At 38.6% G+C, this 27,757-nt stretch overlaps 1 protein-coding gene across 34 annotated transcripts in view; it reads right to left on the bottom strand.

Moving 5' to 3' along the window:
- Positions 1-27,757, bottom strand: part of ANK3 (ankyrin 3) — a 704,392-nt gene that overhangs the window by 28,314 nt on the left and 648,321 nt on the right. For 22 of the 34 annotated variants that reach the window (XM_031652632.1, XM_031652636.1, XM_031652640.1 and 19 more), the window contains 9 exons: positions 27,062-27,184; positions 26,597-26,623; positions 24,978-25,059; positions 14,452-20,928; positions 12,412-12,486; positions 8,684-8,815; positions 7,647-7,790; positions 3,983-4,649; positions 328-706 (listed from right to left, as the gene is read on the bottom strand). In XM_031652632.1, the coding sequence (XP_031508492.1) occupies positions 328-706; positions 3,983-4,649; positions 7,647-7,790; positions 8,684-8,815; positions 12,412-12,486; positions 14,452-20,928; positions 24,978-25,059; positions 26,597-26,623; positions 27,062-27,184 (8,106 nt within the window). Of the gene's footprint in view, positions 1-327; positions 707-3,982; positions 4,650-7,646; positions 7,791-8,683; positions 8,816-12,411; positions 12,487-13,113; positions 20,929-24,977; positions 25,060-26,596; positions 26,624-27,061; positions 27,185-27,757 lie in introns of all 34 variants that reach the window. The other 12 variants (XM_017963058.3, XM_017963061.2, XM_031652657.1 and 9 more) reach the window with 7 other exon arrangements.

Here is a 27,757-nt window from a genome sequence, read left to right on the forward strand (position 1 = left end):
CAGATAAAATACTGGGTCTTAAACTAGTTACTTAACGTCTCTCTGGTTCTTGTCCCTCCTAAAAATGGCTAAACAGATACTTATTCCCTTTTACTGCACAGTGAATGAAGGTATAATCAAATGGCATACATTTTACTAAGAACTTTTTTTACGTATGTGTTTAACTCAGTACTTTCTTTACCTCCACCATTAGTGCTATAATCTCACACATTTATAATTTAGAAATTGTAAAAAACCTTGGGCCCCAGGCTACAAGATTAATCCAAAGAAGTAAAGCATCAATACTTTCCATTTCAATGACTGCTACCGGATGACCAGATGACATACCTTTTGCTCAGACCCACTGGACCCCTCTTCTTCGTGGAGGTTAAGCCTTGGCTTGCCATCTGCTGGAGAAGTCCTACTCATCTTTTTCATACTGACAGGCACACAGGGTTTAGTCTCTTCTATTACAAACTTGCTGGTTTCTTCTAGAGATTTCTGATACGCTGCTAGTGGTGATGCTGGTTCTTCAACATGACCAGATGCATGTATTTTTGGTTTCAGAGTTTCCTTGGTACTCTGTTTTCCCACATCATTTTGGGATTCTGGAAAGTAAGATTTTGTCTTTGCTTCCGGAGTGATTTCTGTATGGCTTCCATTTGCTTCAAATTTTCCAGCTTCTCCTTTGAGATATGAGGTAATGGAATCTCTACACTGGTCAGGGCTGCAAAGGAAAATTTGCAAATTTACAATGGCAACATATGCCTGAATATAGGTTTCAGAAACGAAAGTTTTAAGAACTGTGTCTTTTGACTACTTCTGAAGGCATAAAATAGAAAAGTTCGAAAAGTGTGGCCACTGGATTTAAAATGTAGCTGGGTGCAGTGGTTCGTGCCTGTAATTCCAGCACCTTGGGAGGCTGAGGCAGGCAGATCACCTGCGATCAGGAGTTTAAGACCAGCCTGGCCAACATGGCGAAATCCCATCTCTACTAAAAATACTAAAATTAGCCAGACGTGGTGACACGCGCCTGTAATCCCAGCTACTCGGGAGGCTGAGGCAGGAGAATTGCTTGAACCCAGGAGGTGGAGGTTGCAGTGAGCTGAGATTGTGCCACTGCACTCCAGCCTGGGTGACAGAGCGAGACTCTATCTCAAAATAAATAAATAAAATGTAAGGGGCTCTCATGGGTGAGGTGTCAGGAGGGGCTACACAGCTTCTAGACATCCCCTATATCTCAGTTGCCAAATTGCCTAGCTATGCTCTCATCTAAATATACAAATTGCAGTTCTATAGCTACTTGAATTATATCATCTTGATGAGTGATCCTGAGAGGCTCATGGACATACCTAGAGTTCCAAGCCCACCAATCTTAAAGGAGAAGATATTTCAGAATGCTTTTCTATCACCAGTAAAAAGTAACCTGCTGGTCGGACTCATGGTTCTTGCCTATATTCCCAGCACTTTGGGAGGCTGAGGCAGAAGGGTCCCTTGAGCCCAGGAATTTGAGTTTGGCCTGGGTGATGTGGTAAAACCATGTCTCTACCAAAGAACTACAAAAATGAGTGGGCACAGTGGTGCACACCTGTAGTCCCAGCTACTCGGGAGGCTGAAGTGGGAGGATCACTTGAGCCTGGGAGGCAGAGGTTGCAGTGAGCAAAGATTGAGCCACTGTACAAAAAATTGCACCTTGTCTCCAAAAAAGAACAAAACACATTCCTGTGGTCAAGACTGCGGTATTCCCCCAAGAACCCCAAATTCCAATTCTTTGTATATGTTTTCAGTCATGAATCCTGTCATTACTTTTCCAACTCTAATACCTTTACTTGAATCTCATTTTTCTCTCCTCTTGACCTCTGCTAATCTCACTAGTGAGTTGAGTGTTGCACACTCTTTTCTACCTACTGAGAGAACTGTTTTTCCCTTAACTATTAAAACTCTTTCCTTTCCAATGCTTTCTTTTAAATTGACTTCTAAGTTTTCTACAAGTTTCAGTATAGACTATTTTTCACTTTTTTTTGTAGCTTGTGTAGTATTTTTAGCATGTTTGCTTATTACTGCTAGAAGGCAATAACTAGTACAATGCTTTATATGTATAATATATACTTATATATGTGTGTGTATTCCTTTAAATCAGATTCTGATTATCTGAACATACTTATTTTTAAAAGACATCTATAGCACACTCTATTCTTTATGTGTAAGGATAAATAATCCAAGCATACTGTGAAGGTCTTGTAACATACAGCTTTATTTGACTTTGGTTTAATTTTCTACTCCCCAGTCCACATTGCTTGCGTACGTTCTTCTACTCTACATATTCTGAAAACAGGAGCAAAGTGACTGGCATTTTCCTCCTTCTGTGGAACCAGGGAATTCACTAGTGTTTTTTCTATATAATTCACTGGCAGAGCCTATATAAAACAAGGAATTTCAGCTGGTTTAATAATAATGAACACCTTTCCTATATCTATTCCCTGATATGCAACTATAAATTGTGTGACTATATCTGAACATCAAAATAAGTACTGTTTGTCGTCGTCTTTGCAATTGTCTCTTTTGTAGGCTGTAGAGAGAATTCATTCACGCCTGCAATTTTTCAAAAGTAGTTTTGTAACCTCCCTCTTTGAGAATTTTTACTGAGCAAGAAGCTTATTAATGACATAAAAATATAAAATATGGTTATGAAATAATATAAGTAATGATTTGTGTCCAACTTAAGTTTATCACTAGCTGTCACTGAAGTAAAATATGTTTTAGTCTAATGTGTATGTAAATAAAAATAATGCCTAATGCTACTGAGAAATTACTATTTGTGTCAGTCATTTGGTAGACATACATCCTCTCTTTTTCTATCTATAAATCTGTTTAAGGAAGGTAGTAGTATTCTTATATTTAAAGATAATTAGAGTGACATTCTTAGAGCTTGGACATTCATCCCAAACCACAAAGTACATTCCTAATGGTGGTGGGATTTGAACCTATGTCTCAGATTCTAGACTCTCACCTTTCTAGAGCAAGGCCAGTATAAGAATTAACCAGATTCATGACCAGGAAATTATTTTTAGGTAAAGACAAATATTCATCATGGCAATATTATTTGGTGTAAACAATTGTGTACCTTTCAAATTATGAAAAACAGGACTCGTGGAAAAATAGAAAGGATATGTAAAATCAGTTTTTCCTAGTATGGTAGGAGAATGGATGGCTTTTCTTTTTGCTTCTCTGCACTTTTTACATTAAGACATTTAAAAAATCATGCATAGAAGAAAATCCACCAAAATGTTATTGGTAGATGATGGGGTGTATTGATTTGTTTAATCTGCATTTTAAGTTTTAATAATGAACATATTTATGTTTGCAGTTAGGAAAAAAAAACAGTAATGTTTATATTTCTCAACAACATGGACTTTCATTCATTATTATTCTTATTTTTTTGGACAGAGTCTCACTCTGTCGCCCAGGCTGGAGTGCAGTGTTGTGATCTCCACTCACTGCAACCTCCACCTCGTGGGTTCAAGCAATTCTCCTGCCTCAGCCTCCTGAGTAGCTGGGACTACAGGTGCGTGCCACCACACCTGGCTAATTTTTGTATTTTTAGTAGAGATGAGGTTTCACCACGTTGGCCAGGCTGGTCTCGAACCCCTGACCTCAGGTGATCTGCCCACCTCATTATTTTAAATGAATAAGAATTACTGGCTATGTGAAAAGAATCATACAAGTAACAAAGTAGAAAATAATAATATTCTAAAGTAAAGATGACATATACATCTTGGGCATGTATGTAATTTTTCTTGCATTTTATTTCAGCCTCTCACTAGTTTTGAATTTAAATTCACTTTCCTTTCCAGATTAACATAATGAACTGGTCTTTAAAGCAGGTTTTATCCCAGAACTAGAATGGTAATTTAGAAGAAGTCACCGCTAAAAAGCATGTATTTAAGATAAACTATTAACAAGTAACCTGTGTTTCACTTTCCCTTTTTTGAAACAGCCATACCTGTCATCCAGTCGATCTAGTAACCCACCAGTTACTCTTCGAGCTTGAGCGGGAGCCTCTAGGTTTCCACTTGATGTCTCATTCTGCCAACCTGTAATTGAAGACATTTCCAGTTCTGCTTGCTGAACACGCTTAAGAATAGCCTGTACTTTTTCTTCTGTCATCTCCTCAGACTCTACTCCTTCTTCAAGTTGAATGTCCTCAAATAGAGATTTGAGTTTCTCTTCCGTCATCTCCTCATCAGGACCAGATTTTCCTTTCTCCTGCTGTTCAGAGCTTACTCCTAGTTTTCTAGGCTCTGCTGGTTTAACATCTTTTGGGGACCCAGCCAAATCTCCAAGGTATTGAGGATACTCACTCAGACATACATTCTCCAACTGGCTCTCATCTACATCCACTGCTTCAGGCATTTCTGTTAAAGGCACTGAGTCTTCCAGTTTGCTGTCTTCTAAGGAAGTGTCTTCTGCAGTTACGACTGGAGGTCCATCTGCGGAATGCTCTATGTTCCCCTGGGAAGGCACTAGCCCATCACTCAGTCTACTGGGGGTTCTAAGGGGAGATTCTATGCTAGAGATATCACTAAAATAATCATCTTGCTGGAAAGGGGTAGGTGGTGTGTAGTGCAACCCTGTGGGGGTTTCCAGTTCCACTTGAAGGGAAGGATAACCTATGGAAGACAGTACATTTGGACTGACTGGAATGAATTAGAATACATCAAACAAAAACACATGGAATGACTAAAATTATATCAGGCATGAAAATGTATGATGAATTACAGATTAATGTCAATAAATTTATCGGTTTAGTTCAATTAAATGTAACACAATGAAATAAAAAGCCTAGTGCAAACTCCAATAAAATAGAATACTAATTAAGCTATCAATTGTTTCTGTTTTAGAAATTATGATACAATAAGTAAATATGCACACTAATCCAGAGTATGCAGACTAATCCAATATAAAGTTAGTTGTCATTATATGAGATACTTATTATCTTTCTATATTTAGCATGCAAAGTTCATACTGTGGTGGACTGAATACAGCAAGCCACAAGAAACCAATTTTTGTAATTAATTACCTACAACTTATTTTAAGAACTGTACATATGAGCAATGCAACCTAGTTCTTCTTTCACATGAAATTATAGCACAGAAAAATGGATTTAATCTTTGGAAAGAAATGATTATTAGATTTTAGAGCAGTGGCACTGGGAAAAAAATTTAAAAGATGTTAAGAAAAGGATTGAAAACACAGACCAAGTTTAAACGACTCCATGTAGTTCTAGGGTGTTGTACAAAAACAGATATGACCAAGATGGAAGGGTTGTGGAGTACATGAAGGTCTTGGTGAAGTTGGTGGTAGGGTCCACTCAGAACCACGAATCAAATAAAGAGAAATGATACACAACAGAGATAGTAGGAAAACCATTTGCAAGGAGCACTCTGAATATTCATGACAATGCTATGAAACACAGAGTTTATTAACCAGCCTACGCAAAAGGGGAGAGGGGAGCTAATCCCTTGTTTTAAACATTGCTGCATGGACTATGGAAGCATTTTTCTGCCTTGGCAGAGAGAAAAGTCAACAATGGTCTGGTCATGGTGAGGAAAGGAAGTTTCATAAAAGTTCAACGAAGAGGAGAGACAGGAAAAAAGCAACAAAGCACAGTTTCTGAATTGTTGGTCTACAAAAGGAAAGTCTAATTTTTCCATCAGTCCAAGGTAAATACCAACTTAGCTGCTGTTGTAAACTCAAATTGCTATAGGTAAGTGAACATTTTTCAGTTATGGTCATCTATAAACCAGATGCTTGTCGAACAGCTGGCTAAGACTAGCTGAGGTTTATAATCTGCCTTAGTGAAATTACTTCATATACATGTTTCTAAATTTCCCTAAGAAATTTTGAACAAGGAATTTAAAAATATTAAGATACAGCAACAAAAAGCCCTTTCATTTTTGACTATATTTTAAGGATATTCCAATTTAAAAATGTTCAAATTAAATAAAGCTTTCAACACTACTTCTGTTGTGTTCTGATTATCGTTTTTATTACAGTTACTTAAAAAATACTTTTCCCAATAAAGAATATAAGAAGATTGTATAAACTATAACTTATCAATAATTTAAAATTTGATGATAAGAGGATCTATATTTCTCTAGTGCAAAAAGCATGTGGTTACTAATATATGGCCTTGCATGTAAGACAAGGCCTCAAAGGGAGCATTTTTCCAAGGTGCTATGGTCTTTATAAACTTAAAAAGAACCACTTTTTACTTCATTACCTATTGTGTTTGTTACATGGATAACAAGTATGCTTTAAATCTTTTGTTGACTTAAACTTTTTTTAAGAGACAGACTGTGCTCAGTCAGACTTAAACTTTTTAATAAGCAGAAACTTTCTAAGAATTTTGAGATATCTTTCCACAAAATATATGCAGAATTCGAAGTTAATTAGAAGTTAGTGACTCTTGTTAGTCTAACTTTGCCAGTTTAAAAATGGAATAGTAGAAAAATATCTTTAGTTCCTATTCCTGCCTCCATACCATCATCAAATTTTCTACTCAAAATTCATTATAGAGGCTAGGTGGGGTGGCTCATGCCTGTAATTCCAGCAGTTTGGGAGGCAGAGGCGGGTGGATCACTTGAGGTCAGGAGTTCGAGACCAGCCTGGCAAATATGGTGGAACCTCATCTCTACTAAAAATACAAAAAATTAGCCGGGCATGGTGGCGCACGCCTGTAATCCCAGCTACTCGGGAGGCTAGACAGGAGAATGGCTTGAAGCCAGGAGGCAGAGGTTGCAGTGAGCTGAGATCATGCCATTGCACTCCAGCCTAGGAGATAGAGCGAGACTTCGTCTCAAAAACAAAATAAAAATTCATTGTAGGAATAAATTTTCATTTGTGAACGTAAGACGGGACTATTTTGAAAAACATAGGAAGATATTTATCATGTTTTTCTTAATATTTCAGTGAAAAAAGCACCAATTTACATAGTGAGGAAAAAATGACAAGATTATTATATAAATTAAGCTAATGTGAAAGAGGAATTATTATTAGTAACATCTATGCCGATTGAATTAGAAATTGCACTGCCTTTGAGATCAAGTAGTTTTCCAAAAGAATAAATGGCAGCATATTCATGAAGTTAAAATAACAATGCTAAATAACTAAAGCACTTACTTGAATTATACATTCAATTTTTTCAGTGCACATTTAAATACTTGGTGCCACAACAGTAAATTGCCATTTTACCTTACAATTTGTATACTATATGCTTACACTTTACTCAATACCTTGCTTCTTTGATAAAAATGGCTCATCATTTGTTTGACCTATGTATGAATAAAAGAGGTAACTAGTTTGGGGGTTAAAAATTGAAAGTGACAAAAGATATTTAACTTTTATGAAATATTAGAAATACCAACTCTTTCAGATACCTTAGGTGTTCATACTTCATGATTTCTATTGTATATAAAGAGGTATTTACCAAGTTTGCTCTGATATCAGAGTGTTTATTTGCAGACTCTGGCAGAGAAAATGCTGTGAAAATGAGAAACTAAGTCAAGCAAATCACAGTTCAGTTGCTTTTAAGTGACTGCCTTGTCTGACTGCACTTTCCAATTTTATCAAATGATTAAATAAATATGAACACTAAATTCAATTACCATCAACAGGGTCATGGAAAACATTGTTCTCATCTGCAAAACTTCTGGTGCCTGAAATATTTCCATAATCAAATATTGGTCCTTCTAGCAGTGTCACTATATCTATTCGATTAATTTTTGTCAAGACCGAAGTTAAGGCATCAGCTGAAAAGGAGAAAAAAAAGGTTGAAAACTCAATTAAATTATGTTCTTTCAGTCAGCACAATATCTACACAAAGGCATGGCTTTTGCAGCCCTGTTGACATTTTAACTCCTTCTTACTCCATCTCTGCAATCTCCCTATCCAGAGGACTCAGAATGCTCGCTGCTACAGGGAAGGTGTCAGAGTCTTAATCACTTTGTAAAGCTGTGTTCCACCGGAACAGTGCCTTAAAATAGCTAGATTCGTTTTGGTTATAAGGGGATCTAATAAAGCTAAAGTTTCCTTTCCTCTTAGAATGCCAAAATAGGTCACCCTCGTATTTGGTACTTAGCATTTTAATGACTTTCTGAGGTCAAGTTGACACAGGCAAACCCGCAATAATGTATTCCACATTGTTGTGGGTTAGCACTTGCCAAAATATAGGACTACCACCCAATCCCACCAGCCAACAAAACCAAACCCAACAACAGTAGAGCCAACCAAGCTGAGTAAAACTATTTGCTCCCCTAATATGACCCTGTCGTCCCTCTCTGCACATCTGCCTCCAACCATAGTGGTAACTTCGGAGTGTTTCTGATCACTGTGTCCCATGATTTAACAACTAACATTATTTTTTGCAGTTTTAATGGTCACAGAGAGAATGATAGGTCAAATGCGAAAAATTCCCTGCTACTTGCTTTCCAAAAAACTTCTGAGGAATAGAAATTTAGACTGTTAACACTCAATTAAACAAGTATAACGTCAAAAGACTTGCTGTTACCTCATGATCACTTATTTTTCTATATTAAAGATTACAGAAAATTAGAATAATACTTGAATGAACCTAACAGTTGGCTCATCTAAAATATTACATTTATGCAGTTTTGAAAGTTAAAATAATATAATTTCGGCATACTTGTGGCATTTTTTCCGTCTCTGGTAACCCATTTTTTTAATAACATGAAGCTTTGAGAAATTAAAGAATTTGGGTTTTCCACACGTATTTGATTGATTTCATCCACTGAAAAATTCAGTTCCCTTGCCAGTTCTGTAGAAAAGAAAGAGAGATACTAAGATTGCATATTCTACTTTTATCACACATGTTTCATAAAAGTAATTCTTAATTGCCACAAAAAGAAAAGGGAATTTTATAGTCAAGCTCAAGTACAGCCTCAGACATTAATTTTTATATACTTGGTTTCATAGCAAAGTAGTGACCATATACAGGCTGTGACTTAACTCTCCTTAGGTAATGACTTATAATCAGATTTTTTTTTTAAAAGACCATCTTATAAAGATTTTTGGACTTAGGCTGGGCACAGTGGCCCATACCTATAATACCAGCACTTTGGGAGGCTGAGGCAGGTGGATTGCTTGCACCCGCGTTTGAGACCAGCCTGGGCAACATGGCAAAACCCCCATCTCCACACACACACAACAAAAACACAAAAATTAGCCAGGTGTGGTGGCGCATGCCTGTGGTCCCAGCTACTCAGGAGGCTGAGGTGGATCACTTCAGCCTAGGAGGCGGCGGATGCAGTGAGCTGAGACTGGGCCACTGCACCTCAGCCTGGGCAATAGAGCGAGAGGCTATCTAAAAAAATAAAAAAGATTTTTGGAGTTTGCAAAGAGGATGTTGCATGATTCTTTTAATTCAGCCAAATTCTCTACAATCTGAGCAAATTACAAGATACGTAGAGGTATACAATTCATGTATATGGCACAGGAGATGCTGATAGGGTTTGTGCTAAGCAGTCTTCATGAAGATATCTTTTACTCACATAATATTCCACCCTCTATGCCTTCAAGTTTCATAAACTCCACACAGGAGGTTATATGATGACTCCAGGCCAGATCATCTTATATGATATGAAGCTACTGAGTAAAAAAATAAAAGGGAGACAGCTTTCTGTCCATCTACTTGTATATACTCATATATACTCATATTCAATCTTGTAAATTGCAGAGTGTCTTTGGAAAGATACATATGATCTCAGTATTAGTGGCTGCCATGGAAGGGAAACTTAGGAGTCAGAGAAGGGAAGGAGACTTAGTTCCCACTGTGTTTTTTTTTTATATTAAAACAATTTATCAAGTGTGTGTTACCTTAAATGATAACAAAAAGTAAGAAATGGGCAAAAATGATCCCATGGAAAAGGAATTGGTCAAGACTCTATCCCCCTTACAAAATACTTCCAGCAATTTTGCAAAATGCATTCAGAGACCCAAAAAAGTCCATTATCTTTTGACCAAGTGATTCACATTTAGAAATTTACCCTGACAATATATGAGTTGTATACAATGATTTATATACATGAATGTTCATTGAAAACAATCGCATGTTGAACAAAAGGATAAGAGTTAATTTGAGGCAGTGGCTTGCAAACAACTGTTGTGATCATGGCCTACAGTTAGAAATACATTATATATCATGGTGTTTACATAAATAAAATCAGATCTCCACAGAGCAAAATTTAGCCTTAATACACATAATACATAGTCATTTTCTTTTATATAATATTCCATTTAAAAACAAAAACAAAGCATGAACTGATTTCACGTGTCATTGAAGCATTGTGAACCACAGTTAGAAAACCACCATCATAAGGTACATCTATTGGATATTTTTTATGCATTAAAACCAAGATCAGAAAATATTGAATTTTGTAGAAAGATACAGTTACAAATAAGCAGATTACATTGTATGTATAACATGATAAAAAGTTCTTATTTTAAAAAAAGCACATAAGATGTTAATAGTGGTTTCGAGGGACAGATGTAAATTTTGTTCTCTTAAATGCTTAATATTCTTAATAATTATCATAGAGCATACAGTAATTCTAGTTAGAGAAGTTAATTATTTTTAGTTCTTCATCTCTGTGTCTTAAGAGACAACACTCCTACTGCCCAATAAGCCTTCAGGACAAAACTGTATCCATTGTCTAGAGACTTAATAAAGAGCAAAGACACTGACACTAGGAATTTTAGGTTTATGGCTTTTTGTCTGGCTACTATGCCATATCTCCAAAAATTTACTCTGACTGTATTTGCTTAAGGAAAATAACAGTTCTAGGCATATAATAATGCAAAACAAACATTTGCTCCAGTATATTTTCAGATTACAATGTCCAATGTCAAAATATAAATTTGATATTAGTAAATATTTATACATAATAAATTACCATTAACTCTCAACTGCCTACAAAACATTACTCAGACCACCTATCTTTTCAGAACTCCACTCAGCTCCCAGCCATTAGCAGTAGACCTGAGAGCAGAGACTAGGTTGATGAAGAGAGGAGGGTTTGATATGGGGTAGTGGTGGTGGGGGTGGACGGGGACTGGGGGCATTCAAAGGAAAAAACAATTAGATGAAATTGCTTCCTATTATCTAGTTTCATATTCTCCAATTAAATAGAGATAACTATATGGAATGTATGTTGCTAATGGTATGCAAGATGAATTTAGATGTGATGATAATGAATATTTATTATTTGGCCATGCATTAAAAAATATACTTAACCCATAAAACTTAAAATTTCTGATTCATGTGAGGTAGGATTTTAAGGGTCCTGTTAAGCTCAGAATTACAATGCAGAATTGTCCAATTTGTCCAGTTGATATGGAATCTCATTATCTTTCATTTTATTTTGTTTTACTGAGATGGAGCCTCGCTCTGTTACCCAGTCTGGAGTGCAGTGGTGCGATCTCAGCTCACTGCAGCCTCTGGCCCCCAGATTCAAGTGATTATCCTGTCTCAGCCTCCCGAGTAGCCAGGATGACAGGCATGCACCGCCACACCTGGCTAATTTTCGTATTTTTAGTAGAGACAGTGTTTTACCATGTTGGGTAGGCTAGTCCTGATCTTAAGTGATCTGCCTGCCTTGGTCTCCCACAGTGCTGGGATTACAAGCATGAATTTTATAGACTTCAACTTTTGTGAATTAAATGTATTTATTTACATACTTATCATATTTTAAAAATCACACTAAAAATTTTTAATTCAAAATTTAAACTGTCATTGTTTTCTTGTTGACAAAGATAATGCAAATAATCCTTTCCCATTATCAAAGTAATACAAGATTTTTCTTTTAAATAAATTTTTGAGCATAAAAGTGAGTTTACTTAAAGAAGAGTATCAGGTAAATACAGTTTTATGTGTATATATCATAAAAATTGTGAAGAGGACTTCACAGTGAAGGACTAAAATTTGTGCAACCTAGGCATGGGTTAATTGAACTGTTGCCTAGAAAGCTGCTCTAAGGACATAAACCATGTGAAAGAATTTTGATTAATTAAGTCATAGGCCTTAGCTGTGTTTTCTTTTGTGCTACAAGATAAATTTGCTATTCAGTAAAAGGTTATCCTATACTACAGAAGTGACATTGTGAAGAAAATGCTTAAATTTAAGGTAAAATAAATTTAAATTTCTATTTCTTAGCGCATATGCATAGAAAAGGCTTTGGAAAAACACAGTATACAAGATACAATCAGTATTTATCTCTGGGTAGATAAAATTGGTGATAAAGATGTTTTTTCCTAGTTGCTTGTTTCTATTTTTAAAATATATATATTGAACTGCTTGTGAGTAAGACAAAGAAATGAAGAAACTAATTTGTTTCATTCAGCAGTGTATACACTTACCTGTCCAACTAAGTCCCAGGTGATCGGCTACTATTGCCATCCTGATATCTGTCCGTTCACATGGACTCTGTGGACCTACGATTTACAATTTCTTAATTAAAATAATCATCAAGAAAGATACGATACTGGAAAATTGCTTTTAGCAGTATGCAGATTTTACAGAGAGACTAATGCTAACACTGTACACTTAAATGTGTCCTAGTCACCTACATGAACACTTCTTTGCACATGGCTCACTTGTTTTTCACCTGCATCAGGCCAAATGTCAGACTACATGGATGCTCAATGTAATGGGATTGAACATGCTGACGAGCTAGCTAGTTTACAACAGTTACAGAAGTGTCGTGTTGGTGAAAACACCATGATGGGATTTCAACATCTGTGCTTTTACTTTGACAGAATCATATCCATAAGCACATTAAAAAAGAAAAAAAAAGTTGTTCATCTTGAATGACACCAATATCTTCAGCATGCTTCCCTAGCTGTCTACCGTGTAGTTTGGTCAAAAGGCAGAAAGAAGAGTATATACGACAGCACATACAGATGACAATGACATAATGAGAAACTACGGTTAAGTCACTCCACAGGCAATCACAACAGTTCATGCACTAGGGTCTACGAGTTGGAAAGTGTTTACAAACTATGCTCGTTCTCCAGGATGTGAGCAGAGTGCTCGAGAGACCTGACTGCCTTCATTCTCACCAGTCCTTCTACTGCTCCTTTTCTCACTGCCGGCCTTTTCACTCTTTGATTTTAAAGGTGCTGCCTCTGTTTTCTTATCTCTAGCAGACTTCGTTGTAACCGAAGGCTGGCCACCCCGGGAAGTCTCGGACAACGACGTGTTTCTTGAGGTACTTTCTTCCTCATCGGACAACTCGGACTGCATCTTTTTGTCTTCTTCAGAGAGGCGGTCCACAAGCTTTAAGGTCTCACCACTAATTCCCTTAAAATATTCAATGGAATGTTTACATACTTCCTTGAGCTGACTTTTCCTAACTTTAACTGTGCAGCTGGTGGTGGTGGTAGTGGTGGTGGTGGTGGCAGTGGTGGTGGTGGTGGTGGTAGTGACACAGGTGGATCTTACCTTTACTGGCAACTTGGATGGAAGCTGTTTGGCCTTGCCTTTCTCTGGCTGCCCTTGCTTTTGTGTGGCACATGCTTTTCTAACTGCAACTATGTTATCCCTGTGTGTGTTTTTCACTGGAATTCTGGACTTGGCATCTACACATGAAGAAGTAGTAAGGGCTTTGGTTTTCTCAGATTGACTAACCTGCTTCATTTTACTCGCTTTAGTGTTTGGCATATGGTTCGGTGGGAAGGTATCTTTTGGTGAAGTGGCCTTTACGGGAAGTTTGGATTTTTGCCTAATCCCTATCAATTCCTTTGTTTTTTGCTGTTCTCCAAGAACTTTCTGCTTATCTCTTATACAGTGTCCTTGTAGTACCCCTGTCTTTTTTCCTGATGAGACTTTCACTGGGTTGTCTTTCTCTGTGGTACAAGTGGGTGCAGAATGTTCTGTGAGAACTACATTATTTATAATGTTATCTGTCTGTATAGTGGAAGAATCCAAATTGTTGTTGTTATTAAAGTTATCTTTTTGAAAATCATGTTTTTCATGGGGCCTAACGCCCGTCTGGCTATTGGCTGTATTTGAAATCACTGTTAGAGTTTCATTTTCTAATCCCTGACAACTGGTCATCACCGCTTCTATCTTATCTGTTATTTCTCCAGGGCCTTCTTTCTTCATGGTCATGGTGGATGCAGAAATTCCCATTTTTATAGGCGTGCGCAACTTGGGGTCAACTTTAGAGGTGTTAGTGGCTGCTGCTGATTTCTCCAGGGAGCCACTACTGGATGTGCCTTCCTGACACTCTCCGCTGGTCGGGATGCTGGGGTTAGGTTCCACTGTAGGTGTCTCTACATTTCTCTCTAGATTGGTTTCTACAGTGGTGTCCCCTGACTGTGGCTGTGGTGTGGCAGTGACCATACTTTTATCCCCTTCCCCCTGGTCCCCTGACTTCCCTTCAGAAGTATGCTCACCAATCTGGAAAAATTGGAGCCTCTCTTCAACAAAATCCCTCTTGCTCATGTCAATTGCACCACTGCGAGTCATCTCAAACATTTTTCCTTCATGAAATGGGAAGGGGTTAGGCTCACTAGTTGGGGTACTTTCATCAGTTGGCGTTCTGGCTGGCGTTGTATCAGGGGTTGTTGCTGGAGAGCGGTCTTCTACTGCCAGCCCAAATGGCTTAGTTTCATCTTCCCGTGATTTACTGTCAAAAACTTCATCATCCCCTCGGTTATTGGACCAAGGGTCAAAATCTAGACCTTTGGTAGCTACTGTTTTAAAAGGAGTGGCAAATTCTTCATCTACTTTGTAACTGAAGTAAGTATCAGGAAACACTGATCTGTCAGGATGTCTGCCTTCCAGTGTGAAGAACTGGGCCCCTGACTTCTGATCAGTCTTATCAGGAGTCCTTTCAGATGAAGAACTTTTATAAGGTGGCTTGTCTTCATCTGGTCCCACCTTTCCCTCCTCCTCAATAACTTCGAGTTTACTTTGGCTAAAAGAGCGGTCAGCTGGCTTCAGAATGCCCTCTGTGTTCCAGATGTCTTTCTTAATTTCCATGACTTGACTTGGGAGTTTAGAATCACTCTCTGTCAAGCCATCATCTTCATCTTGCAGGTCATAGCCATCCAGAGAGTCGATCTCTGTGGCATCCGTGTCATGAGAAAACTCTGCTGTGGTGGCAATGGAACACTCTGTGATGGACTGGTCATTGTTCCCATTCTGGGCAGTTTCATTCTGAGGTGAATCAAGGCCAAGGCCAAATTCATTATCTTTTCCAGATCCGTTACTTTCCAGTTCTTTCTGGTTGGAAGCCTTTTCAGCAGAAGCTTTGGATTTTTCTTTTTGTTCGTCATCCACTTCCTTTAATTTGAACGTATATTTTTTAACTGGGACTGGCTGATAAATAGATTCGTCATCGCTCGAATCACTGATGTCTGCCCCGGGAGGAACTGGTGAAGGTGGCTGCACTCTAATGACAGGTTCAGCCAGCTGGTACTTGTCATGCTCATCTTGCAGATTGACTTCAATCATGTCAACCTCTTTTTCTGGAAGAAAATGAGGCTTCTTATCTGACTCAATCTGGTCCGCATCCAGTGGTGGAGGAGGGGGAAATTCAATATAGGCAACTCTGTTATTTTTGGGTCTTTGGTTAGAGTCTTTGCTCACGTCATTAGGCATTTCACGTGCGACTGCTGTTTCCTCCACTGTAGTCTGCTTTAGGGAGGTTGACTTGGCCTGTTCCTCCTCCTCTGACTCCTCAGAAACCTCGGGAATTGGGCTGGGTTTGCCTGGTATATAAGCTATGAGCGAGTCAGGTGTCTTAGATGTAAATTCATAACTCACTTCCTCTGAACTGGGCGTTTCTGGGGTTAAAGGGCTTTTCCCAGAGCTGTCTAGAAAGGATACTTGCTCTAGAGTATCATCTTCTGGACTACCTTGGGGAGAAGGAGGTTGCTTTTGCTGTCTAGTTGTATAAAAGGTGCCCCTGGTTTCTTGCACTGTCTTACATTCCTGACTTATGATTTTTTTTACACTTCCTTGTTGTATCTCCTTTTCATATTGCTTCCCCACTTGTACAAAACTGACATAAACGGGTAAAGTTTTTATCTCTTTCCCTCCCTCTGTCTGGGCTAGTGGTGCGAGTTTTTCCAATCCATCAATGGGACTGTGGTCGAATACATCACTAGAGGGAGATTCCTTTCCTGGGCTAAACTCTAAAGAATCAGGAGATTTGGTGGGGGAGGTTTCGGTTTCCTCGAGAGGTGGGCATAAACCTACATAACTCTGGTGTTTGGAAACTTTGCTGATTTCTGAATAGGTAACTTTTTCATCTTCTATAGAATTAAAGTGCTGTGTCTCAACTGTCTCTTTACTCATGCTTGACTGGGACAATTTTGGGGATAGTTCATGTTTTGGAAAGGCCGACTGTTCACAAAAACCATCGGAAATGTCAGAAGACAGCATTCTCCTCTCATCAGCAACTCTGACGGGAATGTGTGACATTGCTGAGCTCTCGCTCCTCCTGGAAGGCTGATCAAGCAATCCACCTGGATGGTCCCCTTCTTTCACAACATATTCCCTATATAAGACTTTTTTGGAGGGAGATTTTACAGTCATTTCTTTAATTTCTGAGAGAGAGCCATTTGTTAACAATTTGTGTTCTCTCTCAGTCACAGACATAAATTCACTCTTTTGATCAACACTTTTACTCTCAGGGTGACCAATGTGATTCTCTCTTACATCATGAACAAGTACATGCGAAAGTTTTTCTTTCTGAGACTTATTGTTAGTGGCTCCCGAACTCTCCCAGGTTCTAAAGACCTTTTTGTCCCATGGTCCCCTAGTTGCTAAATCTGAGGTTATATGACATGCCAAGTCTTTAGCCTGCTGCTCAGAAAAAGAGTCAGGCACTGCTTTACTTGACATTTCAGTTCTCTGTTTTTTCACATTATCAGAGCCAGAATCATTTACAACAATTTCGTTGCTTTGGGCATGCTCATCTTTGGCTTTTAATACCATAAAATCTTTTTGCACAGATACACTTTCATCTGGGAGGTCTATGGCCTTCTGCTGTTTTTCTCTAGCAAAAACTTGGTAGACGGGTAGCTTGCTCTCCTGTATTTTTTTAACTGGGATTCTGGACTGGCCATCTGACTTTCTGTCTTCTTGAGACATGTCCTTACTTTTTGCATGTGTGCCTTGTTCAAATTTTAATCTAATGGAACTGAGTTTAGATTGTTTGAGCTGGAATCCAGACTGGGGCCCATCCAGTGCTTTGCTCTGTGAAATACTTCCTTTGGCTTCCACTGTGGACTTGCTGTCCTCAGTCTGTTGGGAGAGAACCGTCTTCTCTGGGCTGCTGGGGAGACTGGGTGCCTTCTCCTCGGCCTTGGGGAAGCCTTGTCCATCAGGGCCGTGCTGTCTTGTCTTAACCCATTCATCACTGGATGCCAGCAGTTCTGTCAGCAGCACTTTCTCAGGGCTGCTACTGGTAGGGCTTTGAGAAGAATATTCTTTGCCATTTTTAGGGCGTGCCTTTTTCTCTGGGGACTGCAGTTCATCATTGAGCTTTTCAGTTTTGTCACGAAAAAACTGTGACACTTCAGTCAGTTTTTCTTCAGCCTCCTTCACAGTCCTGTCCACCCTATCTTCATAAATCAACTTCTCTCTACCTCTGTCTAATCTGTCCTCAGTAAAGCGCATCCACATGGCATGTTTTGGACTACTAACATTGCCAGAATAGTGCAACACTGTCACTTTATCAAAATGCTCATCTTTAGACACTTTACCTACACCATTTTCAGAAACATCTTTATAGATTTTGGAGAGAATTTCTTTTTTGGGGGCAGTGGCTACTTTTTCTCTGGACCGCTTATCAGACCCCTGTAACTCTGAGCTAGGGGGTCCTGCATGGTCTGTAACCGATTCCTCGGTATCAGAATGAGATACATCTAGCTTTTCTGACAGAAGCATTTTCTCAGCAAACCTGTAAGACTCCCCTCTTAGTTCTGACAACTCATCGTCATGGTATTCTATTGAGTGTTGACTCAAAAGCTTCAATGTTTTATAAGAGTCATCAGATATGAGTTGAGCAGAACTAGGGCGGCTATCTTCTTCTTGGGACACAGGAGTGTTTACTCTGGAAGACTCCAGATAAGAAGGCAATGACTCTTCAGCAGTAAGTTCTTCTTCTTCTTGCTGACCCTGTTCCTCTGAACAAGGAAAAGCATCGTGTTTTTCTGGCAGAAAATCTTTTAGGTTAATATCTCCCCGGGATAAGTCTTTCTGATACACATACATTTCTTTTTCTGGATGCTTTTTGGTTTCTCTAATAATGACTTCAGTGGGCTCAGCTTGGTTACCTTTTTCGATGTGGACTTCTATTATACGCTCCAGTTTGGGTTTCATTTGGTTGTCCTTCTCTGCATGCTGGGCTGAGGTTTCAGCAGCAGACTTGTGAACATCTGGAGACACTGCCGACTTATGTTCAAACAGACCTGCCAGTTCTTTGGAAGGATCCCGCCCGGACTGAAAGGCCTTCATGATGTCATGGACTGACATGGTTTCTTCAATTCTTTCAGATGCACCTTCACCGCCTGGTGGAGAATGATAAACCATTCTGGTGGTTGTGGTTATGTGAGTTTCTTCTTTAACACGCATGCCTTTGCTTAAAACCCGATTGTGGTCATCTTCTTCGCTACTGGCTTTCATTTGAAATGCTTTAACTTTTTCTTTAATACTAGAGGTGGTGGGCGTTGGTTCCAATTCCATAAAAGTAGGTGAAGGTTTAGGTGACACAGGCTCCTCTGGTTGGGTCTGGGGAACATCCCCAGCTGAGGGCTCATAGCTCCTGATAACATGAACAACTTCAGTTCTTGTTTCTGTAATGACAGGAGGGATGGGAACTTCATGAAAAAGTGGTTTAGGACCAGTGCTTTCAGCGCTTTGTGGGGCTGAAGGTGTCTTTTCACTTCTTGTTTCAAAGCCACTGTCAGACAAGGGACTTTTATCTTGGTCATGTTGAGAAAAGTCATCAGGAGACTCTAAGATAGTATCTGTTCCAAAAAAGGAATCAGCCATTTTACACAATTCTTTCTCAGAGGTGGAAGGCCTCATGGAGGCTGGAGGCATTTTGAGTTTGTGTTCCTGCAAAGCAATTGCTGGTTTTAAAACTCTTTTCTGTCTCTCCTCACCATCCTTCTTTGCGTCTTCAAACTTGTATTTTAAGTTTGTCAGTGAACTATTCCCAATATCGTTTGTTAGGTAATCAATAACTTTGGTCAAGTTATAATCCTTTTCGGAGGCGGCCTTTGCTTTTACTTGCACTCTCTCTGGCAGAGATGGAGAATGGCTCGCAGCAGCTTGTTGTCTGGCTTCCCGGATTTCTTCCGAACTAAATTCTATCCAGTCATCTTCGGGAGAGTGTCCTTTGTCACTCTTTGGTGATTTGGGTGATCCTTTATTATCTACACACACATCCTTTTTAAGGATTTCACTGACTTTCACTAAGTCTTCCTTTACTTTCTCTACAATTTTGAAAGGTTCTTCATCATCAATTCTCCCTTCTTTTGGGAGTTCAGGTTGGAATGGCTTCTCCTCAGGCACATCTGTCTGTAGTATTGCGGTCATCCGCATTAGGTCCTCTTTCATTTCAGCCACGTCTTTTAGTATCTCCTGACTGGAAGATAAAGAAGATGGTGTAGACAACTTAAGGGCAGAGGGTGCAAGGAACAAAGAGGACTTAACTGGAGATGAAGTTCGATTGAAGTGAGGCTGAGGACGTGTCTCCGTAGTCAATGTTTTAATGGGTGACAGCAAGGCTGCTGCTGATTTTGTAAATGAATTAGAGTCTGGAAGTTTCTTTAATGCTGGTTCTGACAAAACATTGACTACAGAGTATACTGGCACTGTTATAATTGATGAAGTTACAGATGAGGTAGTTGCAGATATTGACGACCCAAGGGATGTATAGAGTGCACTTGCGGAAGGAGTTCTTAGAGACTGAAAAGCTGATGGTGCTGCAGAAACATAGGACCTGAGTGGGGAAAATGGCATTGCAGTCGTGGTAGAAAACACTTTCTCAACTGTGTCAGTGGCTGCACTGACCACAGAGCTCACAGAGTTTGTAGCTGAAGAAATTTTTTCCTGTAACGTGGCAGTGGCTTTGCATCCATTAATTAAAGTTGAAGATGATGGATATTTTAGAGGGGAAATAGATCCGTTGACTAATGCTACCTCTGCATGTCCAGGCATCTGCTTCACAGGTGATGAGAGAGAAGATGCCATTGTAACTTTGGCTGATGAAATGACATCAACTGCTGATTTAACTGGAGACACCACTGACTTCAAAGGTGAAGATATTAGCGGTGCTGCTGATGTAATAATTGACTTAAATGGCAAACTTGAGGAATACATATTAATGTTTGATTTGGGGGAGGCAGGGGGTGTCATAGTAATCGATGACCTCTCCAAAAGAGACCCTGCTGTAGTCACTGGAGAGGTTCGAGAGGAAAACGTAGAATTGGATGCCAGCCCTTTTAAGGGCGTAGCTTCCGTGACTGCGGGAGCTCTAGCCAGGGTACCAGAGGAAACTTGGATATTGTATGGAGATTGTGACACCACAGTTTTTATCGGCGAAGAAATTGTCCGAAAGGATCTAATTGGAGATGCCACGTCACTAATGGATTTAACTGAAGATGTAGTTGACGCGCCTAATGTGGATTTGATTGGAGAAGGTGTCGAAACAGACCATATTGATTTTAACGGAGAAGCTGATGGCGTATTAGAGGAAGAACTTGATAAAGAAGTGAAGCCTGACTTGGCTGGCCCGGGCACTGTAATCGGAGCTGTTGTCCAGGACTGGTATGGTCTTGTAGAAAAGAATGGCTTGTATGAGTAAGTGGTGGGGAGGGATCTTGTTGCTCCTGTACTCCGTTCAACTGTTTCTTAAATTTTAAAATGAAATCAAACACAAAAATCAACAAAAATGGTTGAGAAACAGAGAGACCAGAGAAAAAAATTGGTCAGTAAACTTTGAAATATTACAAAAGCAAGTACAATTGTTTGCATGATTTAGAATGGAAGAGGCAAAAGGAACAATTAAGAGGAAAAATAAATTTCTACAGACATAACTAATCCAAAGTTAAAAAAAAAAAAAAAAACAACTAAATAAAAAAACAGAGTAATGTGAAATGAAAGAAAAAGCACATTGCAACCAAAGAGGCAAACAATGAAAAATAGAAAACACGAGGAAAGAATTAATGATGAGAAAAATAACCATAATGGAAAACTGTTCCCTACTTCCTATTGACTTTCTTATGTGTTGGTTTTGAAATATCAGTAGCCGTTCTATTTTGCCTGTATAGGTACATGTTTGTTTCGTGCAACCATACAACTTTCATTTTAGTAATTTCTAATGTCCTCTCTCTCCTTTAGCCTTTCCATGATACAGATTGCACCTACTTAGAACCATTTCAATATATGTAGCTATACATTAAATATCTAAAACTTTTTTCAAAAACCACTCAAGCCTATTTCATGCAGAATCCAAAATAACTTTTAAGTGACAGGCAACTGATGTGCAAACTGTGAAGCCACTGGATTTTAAATCTGTATCTCCCATGCACAGTTCGGTTATGCTTTACACCCATAAAAAGCCAATAAGAGCAAGAAGTTTTCTGAGTCAGAATTAAAAAAACAAACAAACAAACAAACAAACAAAGAAAAGGAATGTTTGCATTTATCTTTTCCATGCAGTATATTCCTTTTGATGAGGGGAAAAGAAAACATAATATGAAATGACTTTAAAATGCATGTGTACATATACACACACGAAGAAAAAAAAACAGAAAATATGGTTCATGGTTACCATAAGCAAGCAAAGCAACTGAAAACATTTTATCATGCACAATATATCATGGCAAACAAGCCAATGAAGTAATACAATTCCTATGCCATATTATGCACAATATATAACCTTTAAAAGATATTTTCATGAGGGCATTTAGAAAGAAGAGTACACTTTTTCCATGAGATATGAAGTCTTGGTACCTTTTGAGATTTTAGGAAAATATTTTCTACTGCACATTATAAAATCACCTGCAACTAAATATGTCCACGTCTGTAACTCTTCATTATGGATAAAAGCATATAGTTTATCTCAGATATTTTTTCATAACCTAATCTACATTTAATGTTCATAAGCTGTCATGGGGGACATCTAAAAAGTACATTTGTATTTTTAACACCCCATATTTAAGTACCTACAGTAGGATATGTGGGGTGTGTGTATATATGCTTATCAATTTCAAAGGGACCAGTTCTGGTGCCTTCCCATAATATTCATGGGACTCATGGATATCACAAACACCGAAGCAGTCATGAGGTAGACCTGCCACTAGGAAGAATGGATATAGTAATACCAGCATTTCTTCTGGCAATGGAGCAAGAAACACACAAATGAAGTAAGCACACTTGCTGGGGAGCACAAACACATACTTGGTCCTCTCTGCTTCTACAACTCAAACAAACCACGCTGGTCACAGAGATTTGCAAGGCCTGTCAAAGGCTAATGTTCTACATCAAAGTTGAATACAGCTTTGCTCCAAGAAAGCCCTGGTTCAGAATAGTGAAACTCAAAGAGAAAATGAGAATCTGCTTCAGCTTTTATGTTGTTCTTCATGCGGTGCCCGTGCCATTGCTACAATCCAGTCCTTGGATTAGCAGCACTCCCACAAGGGTGAAGATGTTCATTCCTAGTGTACATTTAAATTCAAACATTTCGAACATATCCTTTCCTAGGCTTACATATTATTCTAAAGAAAGTGGAAGAACTAAGGAAAAACTCACCTATTCATTACCCCTTCTTGCCATAATTCTCAATATTATACTGCTGAACTCTTTTGGAAATGCCACGCTGCAAATGGAAGGTTCGGGGATTCCCTCAATTCAATGATTTGAGCTTAGTCTGTGTCTCACAAGCATTTATTTTTGTAACTATCAGACACTGACAAAGCATGTGTCCTTTACCACTGAAGGCTGGCTCTATCAGGCAAAGAAGTCTTTTGAACCATGTCTATGGTTTTATACTTTGCAAGGAATGACCAACCTACCAATCTGTTACACGTTTTATGCTTTAAAGACATATGTTTTGGGATCCCTTTATAACAGGGAATTTCTGGATGTCAGGCACTGAACTAATCCAGAATCTTTTTCCTTGGGGGGAAGGGGTTGGAAAGGCAGCATGGTGAGGGAAAAGTGGCATTCACTTGGAGTTCTCATAACACCAGTTTTGAGACTTAGTTTTCTTTTAGTCACTTCCTATTCCTATTCATTTCTTTGTTTACCACGCTTATGTACCCTTTCATAAAACAGAAGAGTTCCCTCCTCTTCTACCAAAAGTCCGGGAACACAAGCAGTATACGCCTTAGCTGGATCTAATCTGCAACACTATGATAAGTGGGAAACATTCAATGGACTTGGCCTTAGTGACCAGAATCAGATGGAAACTCACCTGCCTGAAGGGGCCTCCGACCTAAAGCAGCTGCTCCATTGATCCTGTCCAAAGGTTAACAATGTTGCCTACGGGGTCTTAACCAATTACCCACTGAGGCTCTCCAGGGAAAACAGTATTCCAAAGAAAACCTCCTCAATGTATTCCAGTTCTACTGGAAACCATCTAGCTACACACACACACACACCCCTTTTCTGCTCTGTAGCATAATATGAGTAAATTTCAGCCCTTATGTTTCTGGGAGGATTTAGACATTTCTGCTAGAGGAGAACTGAGATCTGAGGAAACATTCTTGAATGTGGTAGGTTTCTTTCATTTCTCTTATATTCTCCATTTTGTATTTGAATATAAAAACTTCTCTAATAGACAAGGGGCTAGGCTCCAGAAGATAATGCTAAGACCATCTCAACTAAGTAGCGCGGTAGTGTCCTGCTGCAGATCTTATATGCTACGCTGTTGGCCCACAAAAACAAGACTTCAGAAAAGGTGGGAAAAGCCAAAGTTGTGACTCTTACTGGCAAATTTCCAAACCTCCTTGAACTTAAGAAACTGTGTCAATGGGAAACAGCCAGGAATTATTCACTAATTAAAAAATAATTTTTGTATAATTTCCTCTCATTTAGAATGAGGAGAATGGTTAAAGTGGCACCAATATGTCAGTCAAATACAGTGCTGTGCTCAGTACTCTTAGTTCCCTGCTGGTGGAGGGTGTTATCTTGAGGGCTGTAGAGATCACCAGAGGTGATGATTACAAGGATGAGGGAAGGAAAGGGAAGAGGAGGCAGAGAGAGAGAGAGAGAGAGAATATATAAACAGATATGACTGAATGAATCTATATCTTCATAAGTGCATGCCAGCTAACAATGAATGAAAACAATCATTGAGAAAAGAAAAGGGCCTAACTGGTCTAGTGAAGACCAGCCTTAGCACCGATATTTTAATAAAGGACAGGAGGAGAGGAAGTGAGAGTGAGGGAGGGCGGAAAGAAGAAACCTGTAAAGAAGTGCTACCTCAAGAAGGCAAGGAAATGTGATTCTTGCAAAGTAGGAAGAAAAAGAATCGGGACTAGGATATGACAACCTATCTATACTGAGAAAAATGAGATGACAAAGTATCATTTTTCTACCATTCCAAATATGAGTAATTTTTTTTCATCTGAGCATAGATCTAAAGCAACTTTCATATTTATCTCCTAGCATAGTTAAAGTAAAAATCAAGGTGTTAAAAGAAAAGTAATAGATATTTCTAATTTAGAAATAGGTAATGGCTTTAAAAACTGTTTTGAAGTATGAGCTAGGGGTGTGTTTACCTCGCATCTTCAACTAGGCACAAAATATTACTTAGGTTTGTATGATAGGGTTTTCCTGCAGGCAATTTTTCTTTTACCATTGACTTTCCAAATGATAAAATTTGCTTTGTATAGAAAAAATGTCTCTTCTTATGAAAATCCACATAGATTAGTAAATGTGTTAGGAAACTCACTCATTCCAGGCTCAGTCAAGTAGCTGTAGCGCTTACGTAAAGCTAAGGATGCGAAGCTCTGTCGTCTATCTGTTTTCTCAATCTGAAAAGGAAAAAAAAAAAAAAAAAGGCAACTCTATTTCCAACTTCCCTGTGACATCTTCACAGTTTTAAAACATTTTGTAGGATGGCATGTTGATAAGTTGTTTATTTTCCTTCTTAGGAAATGTTGATTTCCTACTGGGATTTTATAGCCCCACCCCCCGTGTCTTAACCAAAATCATTATTTGGCAAATTTAAGAGCACCAACACAGCAGACTACAGGGAAGTACAAGTAAAAGACAAGCATTACAGAGACTTCTGATGCTGAGCAGTAAATTTTCCTGGATCTGTTCATATCGAAAGCACATATATCACAAAGTACACTCACTCTATGTGAGTACATTCAAGGGAGAAAGGCACACAAAGTTTATTATTCCAATTACTGCTGGGGTTTCTGTACGTTAATAGGCATAAAGTGTAGATGAGGAGATTGAAAACAGATGAATGGTTTTGTTAGAAGTACATTTTTTTGGGGGGGGCAGGGGGCGGAGCGGGGTAGGGACGGAGTCTTGCTCTTGTCACCCAGGCTAGAGTACAGCGGCCAGATCTCAGCTCACTGCAACCTCCGCCTCCTGGGGTCAAGCAATTCTGCCTCAGCCTCCTGAGTAGATGGGATTACAGGCATGCAGCACCACGTCCAGCTAATTTTTGTATTTTTAGTAGAGACGGGGTTTCGCCATGTTGGCTAGGCTGGTGTCGAACTCCCGACCTCAGGTGATCCCCCCACCCCACCCCCGCCTCGATCTCCCAAAGTGCTAGGATTACAGGCGTGAGCCACCGCGCCTGGCCAGAGGTACTATTACTGAGTCCTAAGGCTACTTGATTCTATTTATTACTATTGAGTGGGATTTTAAAATCTAATTGTCATATAACTTAGAGAAACATTAGGAGGCAACTTGGTTGAACTATATTCTTAAAAAAAGGTCAAGATAAATTTCTTTAGTGAGAATATCAAAGATTTATCAATAGCTAGTAAGCAAATATTTTATATCACATACAACATAAGTTATTTGTACAATAAAATTGCACATATTAAACGTGATCTTGATTTAAATGTTATAACATGCTGGATAGTAGGATATAGTTGATAGTAAAATAGGCACATGAAACTTTTGCAAAATGTCTATTTGGCAGGTCCAAAGGTAGCGGGTTATCTCAATTGACTGTTCACAGTCAGTCATAGATAGACTTCCTGGTCCTACTCTTTCCCCCTTTCTCACTATTGCACTTGACTTGTCTAAAAAAAATTTTAATGTTTATTTATACATGCCAATCTATCACATTTAAAAATGTTTAAAGAACTTTAGTTTCTAAATCATTAGCTGTATTATAATTTGGTTGAATATATTTAAATACTCTTAAGTACGTGTGGAAGAAGAGGGAACCATTTAAGAAAAATATATACCCTTTTACCTACTTAAGACCTGCAAAAATATAATTTATATGTTTCCCACACTTTAGCCCTCTGCAACTTCTGTCATACAGATTCAATTTCTATTCTACTTCTGATAGAATAAAAGCAGAAGTGTTTATATTACCTCATCATCTTGATCTGACTCTGTCTCCTTTTGGTTCCAAGATGCATTGCAGAGACAAGGAATATTATAATGGACAGCAGGGAAAAGAATATCAGGATATGAAAAGGACTGAGTAGGGAGCACAAATGCAAGCTGATTTAGAAAGCAAAGCAAATAAAAAAAAAAGCCAACAAAAAATATCAAGAACTGTACATCCATGGCAAATTAACATATGACATTATTTGAAAGCATAAAAATCTATGCGCTACCAGCAGAAGCAAAAGCGATCAACAGAGAAGACTCCATCATACAAACTGTAAGAATTTGACACCACATTAACAAGACTTAGGCAATCTACACGAGGAGACTAATACAACTTCAGTTTTAAGAGCTTTATTCATGTTACAAAGCATTCCTTAATTGCATACCAAAGGCCCACTTCTTCAAGACCAGGGAAAGATGATTTAAAGCAGTACTAAAAGATACCTTTTTATGTGCTGGCAGAGTGATATTTAAGTTGCAAACCGCTGTCTGAGGCAGTCCTTTTGTTGTCTTTGGTTCTTTCAGAAAAGACAGACGACCACAGGGCTCTTGGCTGGTGTCTCTAATCTAGAAGAATTTTGGTAGTTGATGGTTACAGAATGAGACTTATCTGAGGATTTTTAACTGTATAAGAGTTAAATATGTTTGTTTTAACAAGCCCTATGAGAGGCAGGAAAGGTAAAGGGAAAAGACGATTACAATTATGAAGCAAATGGGGCGGTCACATCTGAACTCAGCAAGAGTTAGATGCCCGATTCCTAAACGCAGGATTGTTGTGTCTGATGATCTAATCCTGACAATTCATAATATAATCTGAGTTATGTGCATTTTCCTTCTAACAGTTTTTTTTTCCTGAGCTCCAGCTTTTGCAACAGTAACAGCAAATAATAATGATAAAATAATTTTCCTATCTCCTTTTATTCTTGGAGAAAGAAGATCCCTCTAGAATGTCCCTGGGCTCTACCAGAAATGAAAATGAAACTTGAATACTGAATTTGCATTTCATCCATTATTTAATTACTGAATATTAACCAGAAATAATACATTGTGTTACTCTAGATTGTTTGGTTTTACAAATGTTTGCTTAAACATAAATGTTATTGAACTCTTTGAAAAATAAAGATCCTTTTTACCAGTTAT

This window comes from Papio anubis, chromosome 11 (genome assembly GCF_008728515.1).
Source record: "Papio anubis isolate 15944 chromosome 11, Panubis1.0, whole genome shotgun sequence".
NCBI classification, from domain to species: Eukaryota; Metazoa; Chordata; class Mammalia; order Primates; family Cercopithecidae; genus Papio; species Papio anubis.